This window comes from Leguminivora glycinivorella, chromosome 3 (assembly GCF_023078275.1).
Source record: "Leguminivora glycinivorella isolate SPB_JAAS2020 chromosome 3, LegGlyc_1.1, whole genome shotgun sequence".
In the NCBI taxonomy this organism is placed as follows: Eukaryota; Metazoa; Arthropoda; class Insecta; order Lepidoptera; family Tortricidae; genus Leguminivora; species Leguminivora glycinivorella.
The window spans coordinates 6,072,560-6,093,635 of NC_062973.1; the positions used below are offsets into that span (position 1 = coordinate 6,072,560).

At 42.7% G+C, this 21,076-nt stretch overlaps 1 protein-coding gene across 1 annotated transcript in view; it reads left to right on the top strand.

The window, feature by feature from the left end:
* LOC125224604 (tubby-related protein 4) overlaps nucleotides 1-20,256 on the top strand; it is a 91,756-nt gene extending 71,500 nt beyond the window's left edge. The window contains exons 5-16 of the mRNA XM_048128021.1: nucleotides 2,523-2,655; nucleotides 3,150-3,290; nucleotides 5,389-5,489; nucleotides 10,053-10,277; nucleotides 10,728-10,956; nucleotides 11,184-11,396; nucleotides 12,956-13,071; nucleotides 13,155-14,655; nucleotides 17,087-17,252; nucleotides 17,848-17,992; nucleotides 18,413-18,601; nucleotides 19,080-20,256. Of these exons, the coding sequence (XP_047983978.1) occupies nucleotides 2,523-2,655; nucleotides 3,150-3,290; nucleotides 5,389-5,489; nucleotides 10,053-10,277; nucleotides 10,728-10,956; nucleotides 11,184-11,396; nucleotides 12,956-13,071; nucleotides 13,155-14,655; nucleotides 17,087-17,252; nucleotides 17,848-17,992; nucleotides 18,413-18,601; nucleotides 19,080-19,196 (3,276 nt within the window). The 3' untranslated portion in view covers nucleotides 19,197-20,256. The remainder of the gene's footprint in view (nucleotides 1-2,522; nucleotides 2,656-3,149; nucleotides 3,291-5,388; nucleotides 5,490-10,052; nucleotides 10,278-10,727; nucleotides 10,957-11,183; nucleotides 11,397-12,955; nucleotides 13,072-13,154; nucleotides 14,656-17,086; nucleotides 17,253-17,847; nucleotides 17,993-18,412; nucleotides 18,602-19,079) is intronic.
* The last annotated feature ends 820 nt before the right edge of the window (nucleotides 20,257-21,076 follow it).

Sequence of the window (21,076 nt, forward strand, 5' to 3'; positions counted from 1 at the left end):
TAACACATGAGAAGTAAAATACATTTGCACCCGAGTGTAACACAAAACTTTTCCCCTCACTACAGCGAGGAAACTACAACGCAAAAAATGCGTTTATCACTGCTTCCAGTAGTTCCACAGGTGGTAAATCATCTTTATTACTAGATTCAACTGCTTTTATCAATTTTAAAGCAGTTATTTTGACTTTATTCAAGGTCAAATTACTTTACCCACTAGTGGATAAAATGCGTTTTTACCCGCTGGTATTAAAGGACAAAACACGTGTTTCCGAGCTAGTGAGGGGAAAAATAACTTGCTGATGTCTTGCACAATGCTTTATAACCTGAAGTTTGGGAAAGAAGTTGGGCCTAATGTTCTTCGTCCTTACTAGATTCACCTACTTTTATCAATTTTAAAGCAGTAAATTTGACTTTATTCAAGGTCAAATTACTTTACCCACTAGTGGATAAAATGCGTTTTTACCCGCTGGTATTAAAGGACAAAACACGTGTTTCCGAGCTAGTGAGGGGAAAAATTTAATAAACCATTTGAATATATTACAGGATAAACCAGAATATGTCTGGACTCTTATCTTTCATTTTTGTTAAAGACTCCTCGGTCAAGGTATGCTGGTAATGTGGTGGTGTTTTCATTAGACTTAAATGAGGTACTTACATCTAGGTATTAAAATAATAAAGCTATCTTAACTGCATCGAAAGGTTCGAAATGTAATTTTGTTCATAGACTTAAATAACAAATAAATAATTACTCTAAAAAAAATCACTCATTTGCTGGGTATTATTTTCATACACAACGAACTCATATAACATCGCTGCATACTCATTATATTGAGTCAAGTCATTTGCACCCATATGTTAGCAAACATCACATTTTATAGGTAATATCCTGATATCTGAACTATCTGAAGGTGAAAGTATATTAATAAATCTACTTGGCCGTCATAGCCTACGTGCCTAAGTGCCCACGGACTGATGTTAAGGGCAAGTGGATCGAGCTATCTCCATACTCGTATATCATACCTATTCACAAAAGTTAGAATAGAATGTCACTATCTTTCCATTGCTATCCTATTTGCCAGCCATCCCTTTACCACCAAGGCCACCTTAGAACTCGGCTCTTTAAATTATTTTTGATAGAACTTGCATCTCATGGGCTCATGGGCAGTCTCTACGGCACACTAAACTTAGATACCTACCTACCTATCGTTTTAAATTAGCTTCTTCTTGTTGGTAATGAAGACTGATTGGTCCAATGTCGGGACTCGTATATTTATATGCGACAAGGAGACACTATTTCACCCAAGCTTTTTACGGCATTACTGGAAGATGTCATAAAAACGCTTGAATGGGACAGAACCGGTATCAGCATCCATGGTGTCTTCTTGTCGCACTTAAGATTCGACGACGATATTATTTTCTTTGCCGAGTCCCTGGATGATCTCCAAAGCATGCTCCAAGGTCTATTCCGTGCTTCTTTAAAGGTAGGTCTCAAGATGAATATGTCCAAGACCAAGGTTATGTCGAACATCACTGGAGATTCGAATCCTACCATAACGGTTGGAGCCGAAAATCTGGAGATGGTCAGACAATACGTTTATCTTGGACATATTCTATCTTTTGACAAAGAACAACAAGACAAGGAGATATCCAGGAGAATACCGCTAGGCTGGGCTGCATTCAACAAACTAGTGGATATCCTTAAGTCGAATAATGTTCCACAATGCCTGAAGACTCGTCTCTTCAACCAGTGTGTCCTGCCCACCATGACATACGGTGCCGAGACATGGACGCTCACTAAAAAGGCTGTTCATAAGATACGGGTAGCACAGAGAGCGATGGAGCGCACCATGCTCGGCATTAAGCTTCAAGATCGAGTGAGGAATGTCGAGATCCGACGCCGCACCAAAGTGCGGGACGTGGGTGACGTCATTTCCAAACTCAAATGGAATTGGGCGGGGCATGTTGCCAGGCAGAGTGATGGCAGGTGGACCAAAATGTAGACCGAATGGTGGCCGCTATCGGATGTAAGAAGCGCTTGGCATCCGTTGGCTCGTTGGGTGGACGACATTCGAAAAACTGCGGGGCACTTCTGGATGAGATTAGCCCAGGACCAGGATAAGTGGCGTACACGAAGGGAGGCCTATGCTCAGCAGTGGGCGCTTAATGGCTGAAATGATGATGATGATGATGATATTTCTATGGTGTGTGTCATTCTCAATAAGCCTAGGTAGCATTTATTTGCTTTGAGCGTGTTACCTATCTACTAAATGGCTGGTTAGCCTAATACTGATACTGTCAGGAAGTCCAACAAGAAAATACAATTTACAACAATAAGAGCCGATACTGACTGCAACTCAACTTCAACTTGTTTCGCCTTTATACACCGCAGTTGGCGCGTGCAGTTCCCATCAAGTTGCAGTTAGACTGCAGTCCATACGTAACTGCCGCGTTAATAATAAGTACTTAGTTGTGTACCTAATTTTTTTTAAACCTTGGTATCAAGTTAATTTATTGTTTGTACAGGTCCAGCTAGTGACATACCACCCCAACGAGGGGGGTATACTGTCGATGGCGTGGTCGTGCGAGAAATTCAAGATGGAGGAGGGGGAGGAGGGGGGAGAAAATAGCGGCGGACACGTGCTGGCGGTCGCTTTGGGTTAGTATCAAATAATTTAACTAGACTTACGGAGAACTTGAATACGCTGCCAAAATAGGTAAATTGCGCCTCTGTCCGCTCCCATGGAAGAAATTGGTTTGAATGCAAGTACATGTCAAAGGGGGAGTTAAAGTTAAATGGCTATACAGAATAAAAATGTAAACGCGTGCGAGCGAGAGGAACATGGGATCTTAGCAGCAACGCGCCTATTTTCGTAAATTGGCCTTCGCACTTTCCACATCCGGTCACTTGTTGCTCGGTGTGCGCCCTATCGTTTCTAAAGTACAACAATGCACTGAGCTTATCTGCTCATGGACTTTTCATTCGAAAAGCCAATGAGTTAAGCCTCATTGTTATGGTCATGGAAATATTGCCATGAAAGCTTTATACGGTTGGCTAGACAAATACGCACATCTACTTAGTTACCTACAATCAATTCTAACTTTTACTAGCACGTTTATTCTACACGATATTATACTTCTACTTTGTTACAGGCAACGGCGATATAGTGTTGCTCAGCGGGCACGAGGACGTGTTCCCAAAACGCGTGCGCACAGGCATGCGCGGGCCTACTGTCGCCATGGAGTGGGCGAACTCTCGCGAACTCCTCGCTGTGGCTGGGACCCTTCTGCCCGGTGAGACAACTTACCCTGCACTCCCCGTCACGAGAGACTAGGAACAGTATTCATTGTTGACTTCATTCGCCAAAAAGATGCGATTCTCGTATTTATTATTATTTTATTAATTTATACATACAAAACATTTAAATATTGAAACAACGATCACGTGACGTTTATCTGCCGCCATTATCGCTCGTTTACCTACATTCTATCATGCATGGACGTTTTGTAACTATGTACATTTCTTATTACGATACACTGTACGAATTTTGAAATTGGTTGAATCTATTAATCTATATCTTACACTTCGCCTGTTTGCCAATACATACATGATAGGAGAACGGGGCCTAAACAAGGGCCCCGTTCTCCGCAACCGCCCTCGTAACGTATTTACGAGCACTATCAACTTTACGGTTCGGTTTACGCGACTTGCCACAACAACATTTCATTTCAGAAGGTGCTTTACGTTATAGGTAACGGCAACTGATACCATGTACCTACACTGAGAGAAAATATAACCAGTTTTCATGTTCGTTCAACAAGTTTTTTGGTTAAAATAGCGCCTACGTACTCTTTGGTTCAAACAACAAGCTACTTGTCATTTGAATCGGCAATATATTTGAATCAACAAAACAACCTGACACATATTGTTTTAAACATACGTTTGGCTGATTCAAACGGTTAAATTCACAATGCAAATTTCTCTCAGTGTACAATTGCACCTACTTACATACACGCGTTCCATGATCAGCGACCATTAATGATTAGTTAATAAATCCCCTTAATTCCCTTAAATACTTACGTAATTAGGTAGTTACAGTACATAAGATTATACATATTCATAGGTACCTAAATCTACATCAGTCACAGACTTTTGGTTGACTCTACTGGAATGAACAAACTTTAATTGTGTGAGCGACACCATCGGTATACCTACAGTTGTTACATTTTACATACTTATATTTTACATTTTTATAGGTACAGTCATATTTTCATTCGCTCATTCCTTGCATTCGTACCAGCTCTTATGAATTGACCTTTTACCTAAGTACCCTATTTATTCTGTTTACTCATCGTAAGTCCGTATAATTACCTAAGAACCTAATATTTGTATATGTAATATAATGGATGGATTGATTACCTACCTAAAGATACATATGTTATTTATTACCAATCATCTATTATTACTAATAAAAGCTGGTTTATGTAAGTATATTCGTATAAAAGTTTGTTATGTTTACGAGTATTAGCTATATTAAAAACTATTTATCTACTTAATGCTTTATCCAAACTTAGTTATAAACAAGGCTATTAGGTATTAATACAAAGAATTGCTACACGCAGCGATTTAATGAGGATCACATTAAATTGATATTAACCTAAAGCCCTACCAGTTGTGTTTTACAATCCGGATGTGTTACGTGGATCGTCGTTTTATAAATTTTTACTGCAATATTTTCTCACTGGTTCGCAAAATAGACAATTACTTGTCGTGATGTACCTACTAATATTCATTGTTAAATGCATTCTATTCTACTTATTCTATTCAAGTCGAAATTTCAAAGCACCATTATTATGTAATGAGGAGGCACACTCAAAGGTTATGACAGATGGCGCCACCTTATTAGTCCATTTCACAGATAAAGAATTTCATACGTGGGAGCGAGAAGTTGATATCTTTTTCTCTCACATATGAATGACACTGACATGCCTAGGCACTTGCACAGGCGTCGCCTGACGGGATAAAATGTCAGTGTGCCTCCTCATTGTAACTGGCATCGATTTAAAACACTCACTTTAGTGTTTTAATTTATCGCCACTCGTTTCGAATTTCGTTTTTCTATTTTTGTATGGTAATGTTTTTTTTTGTTTTTTTTTTTCCTATGCACATTGCACACGATATCAAATAATTTCCCTGTTTTAGTTTGTAAGTTATTTTTATCTGCCTGAGATACAGGATCTCCCTAGTTCAGGCACGGACATGTTGAAGCCTATTTTGTGTTAATATAGTTTATGGCCTGTTTATAACTGCTATTTTTGGTACATGAATAAATGATTTTATTTATTTATTTATTTATTTAATGTAAAAAGTGAGCAATGGATTAATTTGCAGAGGGGTCGGAGCCCCCGGACGCGCCGCCCTACAAGAACGTGGTGAAGTTCTTCTCCGACACCGGCGCTCTCATCTACACTGTACCCATCCCTTATACTCAGGTATTGAACCAAATATTTTGTTCTGATTTTCTCACATCTGCCGGCCTAACCGAAATTACAATCGCTGACGCTAGACGCCGATGGAAACGCAGTCTAGCTGGGTAGCTAACTACGATAACGATATTATCGTGAGCGTTTATGCGTTTACATGTTACCCTGGGCCGGTAGCCGAGAGTATCTACAATAGTTCCTGCTCCATAGCGTATCGTAATTATCTTTTCCCCTCACTAGCTCGGAAACACGTGTTTTGTCCTTTAATACCAGCGGGTAAAAACGCATTTTATCCACTAGTGGGTAAAGTAATTTGACCTTGAATAAAGTCAAATTAACTGCTTTAAAATTGCTAAAAGTAGGTGAATCTAGTAATAAAGATGATTTACCACCTGTGGAACTACTGGAAGCAGTGATAAATACACTTTTTGCGTTGTAGTGAGGGGAAAAGTTTTGTGTAACACTCGGGTGCAAATGTATTTTACTTCTCGTGTGTTAAAAACTCGCAAGTTAAGGATTCTATTTCTCGAACCACTCGCTTCGCTCGTGGTTCAACTATAGAATCCTTTCACTTGCTCGTTTTTCAATTCCACACTCGGCGTTAAAATACAACTTTGCCCCCTTGTATAACAAAACAACTATTCTCTATCGCTCTTCCGTATTGGTGCGACAAGGACAGGTGCGTATATCGTTCGCCACTGAGTGTAAAGCGTTTTGGTAGATCTAATGGTGCTCCCACACTGGCTGTTATAAAACCCGATAGCACTGACATTACGCTTTCTCTGTCACACAATGTTTATATAACATATATAATAGCTAGTTTGGGAGTACCATAAAAACAGCGCCAACGCCATGACTACCTTAGTTATCACCATTATGTTGAGTGGCATCCATGTTGGTGTTTTGTAAATTATAGACTATGATGTGTTTTGCATTATGCATTCTGCATACGTCAATACGCGTTAGCCTCAAGGTCACGCAATAATAAATTTGGATATGAAAAGGAAACAATAGGTAAATTATTAAGTTACCATAGTGAACGGCGCTTGATCCAATTTTCAAAGGTCGCTCTGCCCTGTAACTAATGTGGACATATGCGGCAGAACACTAAGCGCTAGTGCTTTATCAAGTTAGTTGGAGTTAACTAGATTCCAGGCTGAATGTCTAAGACATTACGTAGATGTGGTGTACCTACAGCTTCTCTACTAGTACTGACAGGGGTGCAATTCACACAAGTCTGCACTGTGAGCGGGCGTGCTTGAAATTGTATTTGTGCTTTGGTTCACGGTAGGCCCTTTGTACTGGACATTGGGCACCAATGTTATTGTAAGAACCGTTTAAGACATGTATATATTATGGACCAAGTGATAAACCGGGCACTATACGTAATGCCCATTGTGAGTGGGCAGTTTGATAATAACTATTCAAATAATAGGCTAGTTTCCTACTAGTCAAAACAGCTTATTTTTAAGAACTGTCAAAACGATTTGCTAATATGGAATTACTATGAAATACTGAGGAGTGACGTCACGGTCAATTCATTTACTTTATATGTTTCTCTTTGATTTATTAAATATAAATTATGTTTAAACATAACCACTGTCCATATTTTTCTTCTAATTTGGTGGTGCTTTATTTTGTGCACTGCATAAAATATTTTATATTAATTATAGGAAACTAGCCTATTAAATTGCCCGGGCGTTATGCCCATCCTCTGTTGGGCAAAGTGATAATAATTAATAAGAATAACATACCGAATAGCTGAATTTTGCCCGGGCTTTATACATAATGCCCATCCTCTGTTGGGCAAAGTGATAATAACATTTTCCCCTCACTAGCTTGGAAACACGTGTTTTGTCCTTTAATACCAGCGGGTAAAAACGCATTTTATCCACTAGTGGGTAAAGTAATTTGACCTTGAATAAAGTCAAATTAACTGCTTTAAAATTGATAAAAGTTGGTGAATCTAGTAATAAATAAAGAAGATTTACCACCTGTGGAACTACTGGATGCAGTGATAAACGCATTTTTTGCGTTGTAGTTTCCTCGCTATAGTGAGGGGAAAAGTTTTGTGTTACACTCGGGTGCAAATGTATTTTACTTCTCGTGTGTTAAAAAACTCGCAAGTTCAGGATTCTATTCTCCCTTGTATAACAAATAACTAATAATAACACACCGAATAGCTGAAATTTGCTTAGGCATTATACATAATACCCATCCTCTGTCAAGGATATTTACACTATACGTTACTCTATGCTTTAGTATGTGTGACAGTGCTGCACGCTGGCGGTACAACATTGCCGTGATACTCCCTATAGTACCAGGCCCCGTAGCCGAATGGCATTTCTGCGGCGCGAAACGAAAACGAAACGCCGCGAAACGTAGTCTAGCTAGCTCTGTCGCGCCAATACGCAAGAGCGATAGAGATAGATAGCTACGAAAGAGATATTATCGTGAGCGTTTGTGCATTCGGCTACACACACAGGGCACGTGAAATGCTATAAAGTTCTCAGTGTTTCATGGAACAATGTTGCTTTAACTTGGTTTCGCGCTTCCGCCACTAAGTATTTTATAGGAGCCATTTGAGTTACGGATGCAAGTTTACGCCAAGTTTAGTATTGAAAGTAAAGTGAGGTTGAAATGCTGGACTAGGCTAACAAGTACGGCTTTAACTTTGTAACTTTTTTAGGGTTCCGTAGTCAACTAGGAACCCTTATAGTTTCGCCATGTCTGTCTGTCCGTCCGTCCGTCCGTCCGTCCGCGGATAATCTCAGTGACCGTTAGCACTAGAAAGCTGAAATTTGGTACCAATATGTATATTGTATATCAATCACGCCGACAAAGTGGTAAAATAAAAAGTGGAAAAAAATGTTTTGTTAGGTTACCCCCCCTACATGTAAAGTGGGGACTGTTTTTTTTTTTCATTCCAACCCCAACGTGTGATATATTGTTGGATAGGTATTTAAAAATGAATAAGGGTTTACTAAAATAGTTTTTTGATAATATTAATATTTTCGGAAATAATCGCTCCTAAAGGAAAAAAAAGTGCCCCCCCCCCTCTAACTTTTGAACCATACATACATACATACATACAATCACGCCTGTATCCCATAAAGGGGTAGGCAGAACACATGAAACTACTAAAGCTTCAGTGCCACTCTTGGCAAATAAGGGGTTGAAAGAAAACGAAACTGTGACATTGCAGTGACAGGTTGCCAGCCTCTTGCCTACGCCACAATTTAACCCATATCCCATAGTCGCCTTCTACGACACCCACGGGAAGAAAGGGGGTGGTGAAATTCTTAACCCGTCACCACACAGGCACCATACCACCATATGAACCATATTTTATGTTTAAAAAATATGAAAAAAATCACAAAAGTAAAACTTTATAAAGACTTTCTAGGAAAATTATTTTGAACTTGATAGGTTCAGTAGTTTTTGAGAAAAATACGTAAAACTACGGAACCCTACGCTGAGCGTGGCCCCGACACGCTCTTGGCCGGTTTTTTTTATTTTCTCTTCGGTTTTCGAGAATGAGATGAATGACTCGAATATACCAATAATTACTACTTATATCGAATATACCGATAGATATATATATTAGATAGGTAATATCAAATCTATTTAACGCGTGTATTTAGCCTATTTTTAGGTACAAAATTAAAAGGCGTGTTACAAAATACATATAGTACCTACATACCAAAATTATTTATACAGGAAATAGGTACATACTTCATACTAAGAATCGTACCTCGATTTTTTAGCGCCACCTATTAAATACTATCATAACTACACTGATGGTGCCTACAGTTTTTTTTTTAATGTGTATTGACGTGATATCGTGATTTTAAAATAAAGAAATAATTATGTCATTTATTCCTATAAAAAATAAAAACACGCAAAAATATTTGGGGAAAATATGATTTTGGCCACTTTCAGGCACGAAACAGCGCCATCTCGTTTTAAGACTAAAAGGCCAGATTTCAAGGGTAGGCTTTTTTTATGGGCTTTGTCAGACCAGTATTAAATCGTTCTTAGTGCATCCTAATAGCTCCTACAGTTGCTGAGATATAAATTAAGATGTTCTGCAAGAAGATTTATAAACTATAAGTTTCCGTTTAAGATAGATAGATATCTTTATTTCTTGAAGAAAAAGACACAGTATTTCACACAATTATAAAACAAAGGCTTTCACTAAAATATCGTCAATTCCAAATGTTTTACAAAATGATAACAAACAATACAAGTAGTAAGTAATCATTGTAATCAACTTAAAATTATACAAATCAAATCAATAAATAAAACAATGTCATAGATGTCACATACAATAAAAACAAATGCTAGTGTATAATTAGCTAGGGCTAACCTAGGTCAAAATGTCAGTATTAATAAAAAATAATTATTGAAAAAAAAATACAATAAAAAAATAAATAATAATGTTTATATATTTTGTATTGTTTTGTATTTTACTTTTATAATCATATTATAAAAATACCTAGCCTAAGAAAGAAAATAAATACTGAATCTATCTGTACATTCCTAAAATAATAATGGAGACTTTATCTGCAGGCTCGCGTGACGGCGCTGACATGGGGCCACGCGGCGCGCCGACTTTTTGTCGGCGTCGGCGGCGCGGTGTGCACGGCGCGAGTGTGGCGCGTCGTCGCGCCGCTACAGCTTCTCGCACGCGTGCGGGCGGCGCAGGCGTTGCGAGACCCGCGAGCCGCCGCTCGCTTGCCGATCCCGCCGCGGCTGCAGCCTGCGCTGGCTAACCTGTTCGCGCATACTATACGGGTAAGTGAGACAGAGATAGTGGAACTCACTGGGTAAGTGTAAGGCCGTGGTAAGGCCTCAGGGGGCGCTTGAAGCCGAGTGTTCGGCGGTTGAAGAGTAGTGGCGTGAATAGACCAACTTATAATAATGCAATAATTAATGCAATAGGCCTTAGTGCACCCTCGCCGTTCGTGTCTTTAGCTCACTTTTTGTTGTGTTTCTGTATGTACACTATGTACGGCCTTTCGTAGCACCGTTACTGCTGTTCGCTCCTAGGTTCGAATCCTGGTAAGGATATCTATTTTTGTGATGAGCACATATATTTGTTCTTCAGTTATGAGTGTTTTTTTATACATATGTATTTGTATATTACGTATATCGTTTTCTGAGTACCCGCAATACGCCTTTTTCGAGCTTACCTTGGGACTCGGTCAATTGTCTAAGAATATCTTTAATATTTATTTATTTCAGTGCAACGTGCCGGAACCCCTCGAGCTGCGTCGCTTCGTCTCCCGGCCGCCAGGGGGCGCCAACAGCGGCAGCGGCACCCGACTGCACTGCACCATGTTGAGGCATGATGATGAGGAAGCCGGCTACACCCTGTATCTTGAACATCTGGGGGGATTGGTGCCTCTGCTAAAGGGGAGGCGGACGAGTAAGATTAGGCCGGAGTTTGTCATCTTTGATCCTCAAGGCGAAGGTATTGTTGCTGTTTTGTTTTTTTTTTCATAAGTTACATTCAAATGATAAGGTGTTGACATGATGGCGATGAGGCTGACTGCATCCTCTAGGTACCTACTTGGAACTTATAGGTTCAATACATTCTGTTCAAATGCAGCTTGCACTGTGGAGATCGTAAATCAAATAAAGTTTAGTCTATAATGATGTGTGATTATTACAAGAGTAACAAAATTCCATCTATCACAGAGAGCGTGATTCGCAACGCGTGCGTCCGTGAGAGCAGCAGTAGCAGCAGCGGTGCTGGCAGCTCGTCTAGCAGCGCCGGCAGCGGAGCTGGCCGCGCCTCGCCGATGAAACACTCGGACTCCTCCGACAGTGACCGAGAAGAAGGTACAATGTTCATACTACAGAGGGCATCCGCAACGCCTGTGTGCGTGAGAGCAACAGAAATAGAAATAAATCAATAAATATATCACTTAAGAATAGACACTAACAGACATTCCACCCATATAAACATTGATGTAACAGATTTGGCAGCACTTCGCCCATAAAACACTCGGACTCCGCCGATAGCGAACTAATACATAAATAGTTACCTAATTAGAAAGCGTCATGTAAACCGCTCCGCCGACGCCGACAAAAAGTCGGCGCGCTGCGTGACCTCATAGCGCTGTCATGCGAGCCGGCAGAATAATCAACGTAGCAGTTTTGCATTAAAAAGGGTCACATTTCATTGAACTATAACTCACAATTGAGCTATAACTTGCATATTGATAACTTAACTTAAAATTGGTCTGCACATGTTGAAAATGTATGTTTCAGATTAGACCGATTTGTTTTTGCATTGCGCCGACTTAGATCTATAGCATCAAAAGAGGCTGCACTATCTGCCTATCATGGTTATGTGGCCTCAATTCTGCGATACGGACTAGTCATTTGGGGTAATAGCACCGATATCCAAAGAGCATTTGTTACCCAAAAAGCTTGTGTTAGAGCTATAAGTGGTAGTGAATATCTTGCCCATTGTAAGCCAATATTCCAAAATCTAAAAATCCTCCCATTGTCCTGTCAATACATTTTTGAAATAACAAAATTTGTAAAAAAGCAGTCTCTTCTATTTCCACTTCACGGTGAAGTAATAAATAAGCAAAGGCCCAGCAGAAGGCCACTTCAGCTATTTCAACCTATGCAAAAGCTGAAAGTGTCAAAGTCAAATGCATACCATATGGCTATAAAAATATTTAATCATGTACCTGATGAGTTCAAATCCCTAGCCATATGACAATTTGAAAAAAAAAAGGTATAAGTGGCTACTGCAAAAATGTTTTTACTCGGTACAAGAACTTTTTGAATGACTTTGCTGATTATGCTAATTTTATACTGTATTATATTACCGCTGCACTATATACAATAATTTTGGAATGTTTTTATTTACTGATTATGTTGTGTTGATTATGATTATGTTAATTTTATGCCATATTATGTTACTGCTGTACTTTATTCAATAATTTTAGAATGATTATTATGTTATGTTAGGTAGTTAATTGATTATGTTAATTTTATGTTACATTATTTTCCCCTTCAACTTCATGTAAATATTTCTACGCCGTTGCATGCCGGCAGAATATGCTGTTCTAACACCTATTTTACTAACAAAAACTGTACCATATTCTCCGAAATAGATGATTATGATAATATGATTAACTTATTATGTAAGCGTTTTCGATGTTTATATTTATCGATGATTCTTGAATCGTAATAACCGTAATAGGTACTTATGTGTTGCATTTATTTTTGAATTACGTTGTATTTATTATAGTATACTACGCTGATTTTTAACTACCTACTGTTTAGGTTAACTTCGTATGTATGTTATGAACCTCCAGGTCTATTTGTATTACTTTCAGTTTCTGTAGGTACACTATGTACTACATATCTATGTATGATGTATATTACGACTGTTTATGTTCTAAATAAATAAATAAAAAAATAACATAAAATGTGTATGTGTTAATTAGGCTGTAGCGGGTCGCCGCGCATGCAGCGGCGGCGGCGCGCGCGCACGCGGCGCAAGCTGCGCGCCGAGCGAGACGACGCGGCCGACGACCTCGCCTACATCGACTCGCTGCCCGAGGTGACAAGTGAACATAGACATTTTGATAGAGATATTTAAGCATTTACGTAATAATTACTTACATATTTATTAATTTGTCCCAGGACGTACGATTAGTAGAAGTAACCTCTAACATCTGGGGCACCAAGTTCAAGATGCACGGGCTCGTGAAGAACGTGCCGGCCAACCTCGGGCAGGTGACGTACAAGACGTCGCTGCTGCACCTGCAGCCGCGCCAGATGACGCTCACCATCGCCGAGCTGCGCGACGACCAGGCGCCCGCGCCCGACCCCAACTTCAACCCCAACATCTTCTCCGAGGACGAGGAGGACGTGTTCCCCGACCGGCGCAGCGCGCGCGCCGACCGCGCCAACTCCAACGTGCCCGGCGCCAAGCCCGCGCCCGACCTCGCCAACCACAACAACAACGCGCACGCGTCGCTCGCGCGCGCCGAGTCCTACGACGAGTTCCCGTACATCGACACCGCCGAGCCCGCGCCGCTGCGCCGCGTGGCCACGCCGCCCGTGCCCAGCCGCCACGCCATCTCGCCGCTGCGCTGTGAGGGCTCCGTGCCCACGCTGCAGTCCCCCAAGAACGCCGTCGCGCCCACCGACATCATCTTCGAGCGGCCCTCCCCGCAGGCCGTCTCCTGCGGCGGCCGCGGCGACTTCTGCGGCGGCCGCGCCGACTACGCCGTCCGCGGCGACAACGTCTCCTTGAAGGGAAACCTGTCCAACATAGACCAGCAGTTCAGCCTCAATCTCAGCTTACAGCAACCCGGCCGGCAGGTCACGATACAGAAATGCGACAGCCACGTCACCGACAACTGCCTCTCGAAACTCCGCAAAAACATCTGCGCGCGCGGCGAGTCCGCCTCCTACGAGATGAACACGAGGATACTCAAATCCCTCTGCAACAAGAACTACGAGCACGAGGTCCACCCGGACGCGATGGGCAGACGGGACACGCTCAGGAGTCTCCAGAAGGGCGAGGACTTGAAGTTCATCGACGAGGAGACGCCGGTGGAGCCGAGCGGCGCGGGCTCGCGCGTGCAGCGCACCACGACCGTCGTGCCGATCAGCCCCGTGTGCGGCAGCGTGCCCGTGTACGACACGATGACGCGCAGCTGCAGCGTCGGCTACCTCGACATGGTGGACCCGGCCGTGCTGCACTCGCGCGTGTCGGTGGCGGCGCTGCGCGAGCCGCCGCGCCGCCTCGTGCTCGTCGGCGACTCGGGCCGCCGCCGCCGCCGCCGCCGCGAGCGCCACCACGACGCCAACAAGCCGACTCTGAAGAAGTGCGGCAAATCGAGGAGCCTCGACTCGAGCGAGCTGTCGCTGGAGAAGAAGCAGACTCGGCAGTCGCGGCTGGACACGCTGGAGCCGCTCGCGGCGGCGAGCCCGGAGCGCGGCGCGACGCGGCGGCGCGACTACCCGGTGTGCACGGCGTGCCGGCTGGTGTCGCCGTACGACCGGCGCGACGTGGACGCGGCCACGTACGTGTGCGTGGCGTGCTCGCCGCCCGCGCCCGTGCCGCCCGCGCCCGTGCCGCCCGAGCCGCGCGTGACCAACACCGACAGCGACTCCGACTACAGCAAGTATTATAGTTAGTATGACGTAGTTGCTTACCACCGCCTCCCGCCGCCACCCACCACCAGATACGACGGTAACGTACCCGGGACCAAAGTGGTAGCTTACCCCGTAGACCACCCGCGTAGCGCGAGGCTGTCATTCCCGTAACGCCTGCGTCAGGTTTTAAGGAAACGTTTTTCCTTTCGCACACATGCAAACGACAGAACGGAACGAGCGTTTCTTTTGAGCTGTAAACGCTATCGTCATGGGAATTTCTATCAACCCTATTTCATCGACTCAAACTAGTCATACCTAGTTTTAATTATTATTTTCTATTTTCAATTTTCCGTACTCACAAGATACATCGTAATTTATTGACCCTGAGTTTAAATACGAATTGTTAATGTCAGTAACGATGAAATTGATGAAATAGGGGCTTGTCCTCCGGCTCTTTATTTCTCAAATTAGTGTAGTCCTAGTCCTAGGACTGTGTTTTCAGATGACAGCTTATTTATTTCTTGAGCACGTGCTGCATGTGCCCTAGAGACTATTAGACTCGCTCACTGAGGACTCCCCGCCTAGCACTTTGGTCGGGTAGTCTGCCCTTTCACAACACACTATTACACGATTTACTTAGGCTGGTTTTAGTGTCACGCGGACCGTCCGCACGGACCGATCCGCGCTACGAATTTGTATGAAGTTGATGTTGTCGTCCGCGCCACTCTAAAACGCTCCCTGAAGTTAACACATATTAGTTTAGTGCGGATCGCTCCGCGCGGTCGGAGCCTAAAACCAGCCTTATAGGTTGATTCATTAAAATTGACGCAATACTTATACCATCATGATTCATACATAAAATCCGTGTGAAACAACGTCACAATCACAGACGCTTCGTTCTCTTCCGTTCTCCGCTCCTCTGTAGTAGCGTGGCAGAACCAGACTACATTTCAATCGCCACGTAGCGTCAACGATAGTTACCTCGGCTAGGCCGACAGGTTTCGTGAATGAACCTATAAAGTACCTGTGTGCCACTTCGTCAGTTATCTAAACTTAAGCCACAGAAAACACATACAAATGGCTTAAGTTTTTGTATCATACACAAAATCACGATTCACTATAGATACCTATTAGTTAAAGTAGAACCCATTCATACAAGTAAGTACTATACATGTATATGTATAGGAGACTGAACATAAATGGAGATGGAAATGAAATATAGAGTAAGGGCCGGTTGCACCAAACCGTCTGGCACCGTTAAAGCGTTCGTTAAATTTTATTGTATGAGAAGTTCCATAGAAGTCTTCTGAGTGACGATGATGTGTCTGTCAAATGTGGTTGGTGCAACTGGCCCTGAGTAATACCCCGCTTTACGCGAGTGATGCGTTCCACTTGAATAAGGTACCAAATATAGAATCAAATCGAAAATAAGAGTTTAAAAACTACAATCAAATCGCTTGTGTAAAGAAACTTTAACATTTTACATTTAAAAAAACAATAATAAAGTGTTATTTTTTTATTTAAAAAACAATGTAATGTTTTCTGAGTGGCGTTTTGCTTCCAATCCATCGAAATTTTAAAATCGCGTTATAAATACTTATAGGCTATAAGTTATAGCGAATCCGCGCTATGCGGGGTCGCGTAAAGCGGGCTATTACCGTACTTGTAATATATAAACACCAAAAATTAACATTTGTTTCTATGATTTCGACGTTCTTTTCTGAGATAAGTTTCATATTTATGTTCTGACTTGTGGTACATCTCACGTACCTACATTTTACACTTAAGTCCTTACGCCTACACGTTTTTACACTATTGATATCGACATTTAACCACCGTTATACTCATAAGTTACAAGAATATAAGTAGTATTTCCCTATTATTAAATTTTGCGTATTGGCTAGTCCACATGGGAACTCTTTCTATGAAAGTAATATCCCCCTCGTAGTACCTACTACATGTTTTGAATCATTCGACGATCCTTCGTCAGAAATGAGTATTTGGCGTCTACACTCCATGCTAAATTGCAATAATTGAAATTAAGTTATTTTTCCGACTTTCCCAAATTCCCGGGAACAATACATGTCTAAAAGGGAATAGCCTAACCACAAAATAATATCAGCCAGTCTAACAAATTTGTCACTAGAAAAGATGCCTAGGTAGATAATACTATAACTTTTTCTATGTGACGATAAAGCCTCCGCCACACATAAAGCGTGTTGATAGAGTAGCGTAATGCGCGCGCATTCCACTCGCATTCCGCGCTCGTTAGTTCCCACCGGCGTCCGCTGGGCGCAACGTCAGCGTCCGGCGCACCGCTATCATTGCGTTCCGCTAACGCTACGCTCTCAAAACGTGCATGTGTGGCAGACCTTAAAGCATTCTTGCCATTTTTTTTTATTTGCCGCTTCTTCTTTCTGGTGATGGAAATAGCTTCACAAACTGTCATATAATCGTTATGTGAGCAGGTTCGCTGGAGCAGCTAGCGCTGCGGCTGTTGGCGTCCCGCTCGCGCAGCTCGCGCGAGAGAGAGAGCAGCTCGGCGCCCGCGTCGCCCCGCCCCGCGCGCTCCACCCCCGCGTCGCCCGCGCCCGCGCCGCGCCGCACCAGATACTCCTCCGCCTCGCCTATTAGGTACCTACCAACTAGAAATTATACAAACCACTCATAAACTTACCTTAGTCTGCCAAAAAAAACAATAACGTACCTAAGTTAATTTAATAGCCAAATTTTCAGAGATCGCACAATTGGGCGACATTTTTTTGATGTTTCCAAAATAATATTACCCTTATGCTGCAATAAATGACGGCTAGAGTCTGATTACCGAGTTTACGCTCGTAATCAACACTCATATTAATCTTGATGTGATGTACAGAATAATTATATCCTTATTCTAAAACAAACCAACACATGGCGACCCTGCCAGTTTTAGTAACTCACGATTCACTTACTATAGGCAAGCCGTGTCGACTATTTTTTTTTATCACTCATATGAAACAAAAAGGACTTTGATACAGAAATGGAACCAGTGCGTAACTTGGCCATTCAGTAAATTGTCTGGGGCTGTATTTCAAAAAAAAAATCTTTATAAAAACTATACAAAAGTCCTTATTTACAGACTTTGACTACTTACGAGTAATAACGGTGAAGGTTTGCCCACTAAATGATACTGACTGACGAACATAAAGGTATATTTATACTTATTCATTTTTATTCCTTACTTTAACAGACAACTTCTAAATTCGCCACTCCTGTCGCGGCGGCGTAAGAAGCCGTCAGAGAGCTCTGACGACGAGAACTCAGGCTACAGCGAGGTCAACGGCCGCAACTACCGCGACCTCGAGAGCTTCCAGAAGGCTCAGCTTAGGAACAAGGTCAGCATTAAGATATAGATAGTACGAGTAGTTACCTAAACATAAGTTTGAGGGGTGGTAAACGAAGAAACTAAAATAAATAAGATTCCTCATGTAACCCAAATGAGTTTGAAACTTTGGCAAATACTATTCCAATAAGGATATGCGTAAGCGGAATAGGAGATTGCACTTAAATATCAACAGAAAGAAGATACCTTTGCCAGCGCATAATGCCCGTTCCTTTTCGTTCTGCTGACAATAAATAGTCAAAAGGAATAAGCAAAATCCCATACGCTATCACCTTACACTACACCTTCGGACTAATCGAACTTCGCGGATTAGCAAAGTAATATTCTAGATTTTGATCGAACTTCATGATTCATGAACCAGAAGGGTCCTTGTCTGATAGAATGCCGCTTATGCCCTTGTCGTTGTTTCCAGTTAAAACGCGCCGGCGGCACGGCGGCAGCAGCGTCTGAACCCCCACGCCCCGGGCCCAGGAGGCAGCTGGTCATGCACAACAAGGCGCCCATGTGGAACGAGAACAGCCAGGTCTACCAACTCGACTTCGGCGGCCGCGTCACCCAGGAGTCGGCCAAGAACTTCCAGATCGAGTACCACGGGAAACAGGTGAGGACTCGTCACTATAGCTCGTCACAACAAGGACCCCACGTGGAACGAGAACAGCCAGGGGACTTCGGTGGCCGCGTCACCCAGGAGTCGGTCAAGAACTTCCAGATCGAGTACCACGGGAAACAGGTGAGGACTCGTCACAACAAGGACCCCACGTGGAACGAGAACAGCCAGGGGACTTCGGTGGCCGCGTCACCCAGGAGTCGGCCAAGAACTTCCAGATCGAGTACCACGGGAAACAGGTGAGGACTCGTCACAACAAGGACCCCACGTGGAACGAGAACAGCCAGGGGACTTCGGTGGCCGCGTCACCCAGGAGTCGGTCAAGAAGTGCCAGATCGAGTACCACCGGAAACAGGTGAGGACATGTCGCTACAGCTCGTCACAACAGGTTCATTGATGTGATTACTGTATTCGTGTAAAACGGTAAGACTATTATCTTATAGACTATCTGAAGTTTCATCTTTTTCCGCAGGTGATGCAGTTCGGGAGAATCGACGGCAACGCGTACACGCTCGACTTCCAGTACCCGTTCTCAGCGCTGCAGGCCTTCGCTGTGGCCCTCGCCAACGTCACGCAGCGCCTCAAGTGAACGACATGCCACTGCTAATCCTAGCGTACGGTCACCAGTCCTCGCGAGGTCGTAGTCATCTTGTTATGCCATGGAACTACCCGTTCTCAGCGCTGCAGGCCTTCGCTATAGCCCTCGTCGATGTCAGGCAGCGCCTCAAGTAAACGACATGCCACTGCTAACGCTATGGTCACCAGTCCTTGCGACATCGTCGTAGTCATCTTATCATGCCATGGAACTACCCATTCTCAGCGCTGCAAGCCTTCGCCGTGGCCCTCGCTAACGTCACGCAGCGCCTCAAGTGAACGACATGCCACTGCCATTGCCAGCGTACGGTCACCAGTCCTCGCGACGTCGTCATAATCATCTTATTGAGCCATCCGTTCTCAGCGCTGTAGGCCTTCGCCTCAAGTGAACAACACAATGATATTAATGCTATCGCTACGGTCACCCCTGGCTACGTCATCTAACAATAAGCCATCATGTTAGGTACCTATTCCATTGGGCCTGACAAAGTAGTAAATCGTAATATAATTTATAGGATTTGGGAAGTTTTGCAATACGCAAAGACAGTTGAAGATGCTTTTATATGCGTGAATTTACAAAATACCCATATTTTTATGCTGCAAACTTCATTGGGTACTTCAAACCGAACGTAATTTTTTGATCGGTCACAATCATTCTTTGAGTCTCTGGCATGCATATAAAGTTATAAGAGATGATCGGTAATGGACTATAAGTGTGATCTCCAAGTAGAAAATATGAATTTTGGCGCTATATTTACAAATTTTCCGCCAAATACCTTTAAGTCAGTATTCAGTGTGTTTTCTTAGTTAACACTGGATATCGAATAAGTGAAAGTATGGTCGTGACTTGCTAACTATGCTGCTTTATATCAATCTCAACAATGTAAAGTTCCGTACAGTACTAGGATCCTTAAGATGAAATTTTTGGTGAAAACGTCCGTATTGTATTTGAAGAATAAGGACCCTTTTGTGTTCGAAAGACATAAATGTGCCATAACTAGCACTCTCTGTAGGCCTAGCACATGATTTCCGCGAGAGTATGTCGCCGCAAGATAGACTACTCGTCCTTATGTCATTAATACAATTAGACAAAGACGTATCATCTATCTCGCGGCGACATGCTCTCGCGGCGATCATGTGCTAGGCCTACTGCTCTTCACTTCGGAAATTGAACATTTTGGGACTTATTTGCTCGCTTAGTGTCAGTACAAACAGCATCGATTTAAGTATAGGTAGGTAGTTGTATGTCAGAATATACAATACCTACTCATCCGTATTTTGTTACTTTGATGTTGGATGTACGATAGGCCCGCTTGCTTCGGTCCGATAGCTTAGGACATAAACAGATATTTTGTACACTTGCTTAGATAGGTAGCTTCGAAGTTGCCATTCGCCAAAAACGCGGAATGGTATAAAATACGCCCTTACAGTCCATCGTACCAACAAGAGATATAGAAACGCAATGGCCAGTTTGAGTTAGAAATACTCGAAATTGGCGAGATCTCGTTAGTCATAAATTCCCGTGATCTCGGCCGAGTCCCAATCTCGCGAGATTGCATTCGCTAATCCAAATATAGTTTCTGAATTTCTTTACAGTTGTAAGAGAAACACTGAACTGAATTTCTGTGGACCTGATGTCTTTACAATAAGGTCTCGTTTATGTACACCAATGGAGAACTCTTAATGACACCATTTTTCAGTCTCGTGAAGGTGTGTCACTACAGGAAATACGGTATGTATTTCAATGTATTGCCTGTTTTGTTAGAGAAAACTTTTTTCATTTTTGCTAGATTATTTTTAGGTCGTTTACGGGTATCCTACGAAGGAAAATGTATGTCAAGAATTGTCATAAAATTACCTCGGCCTATAGACCAT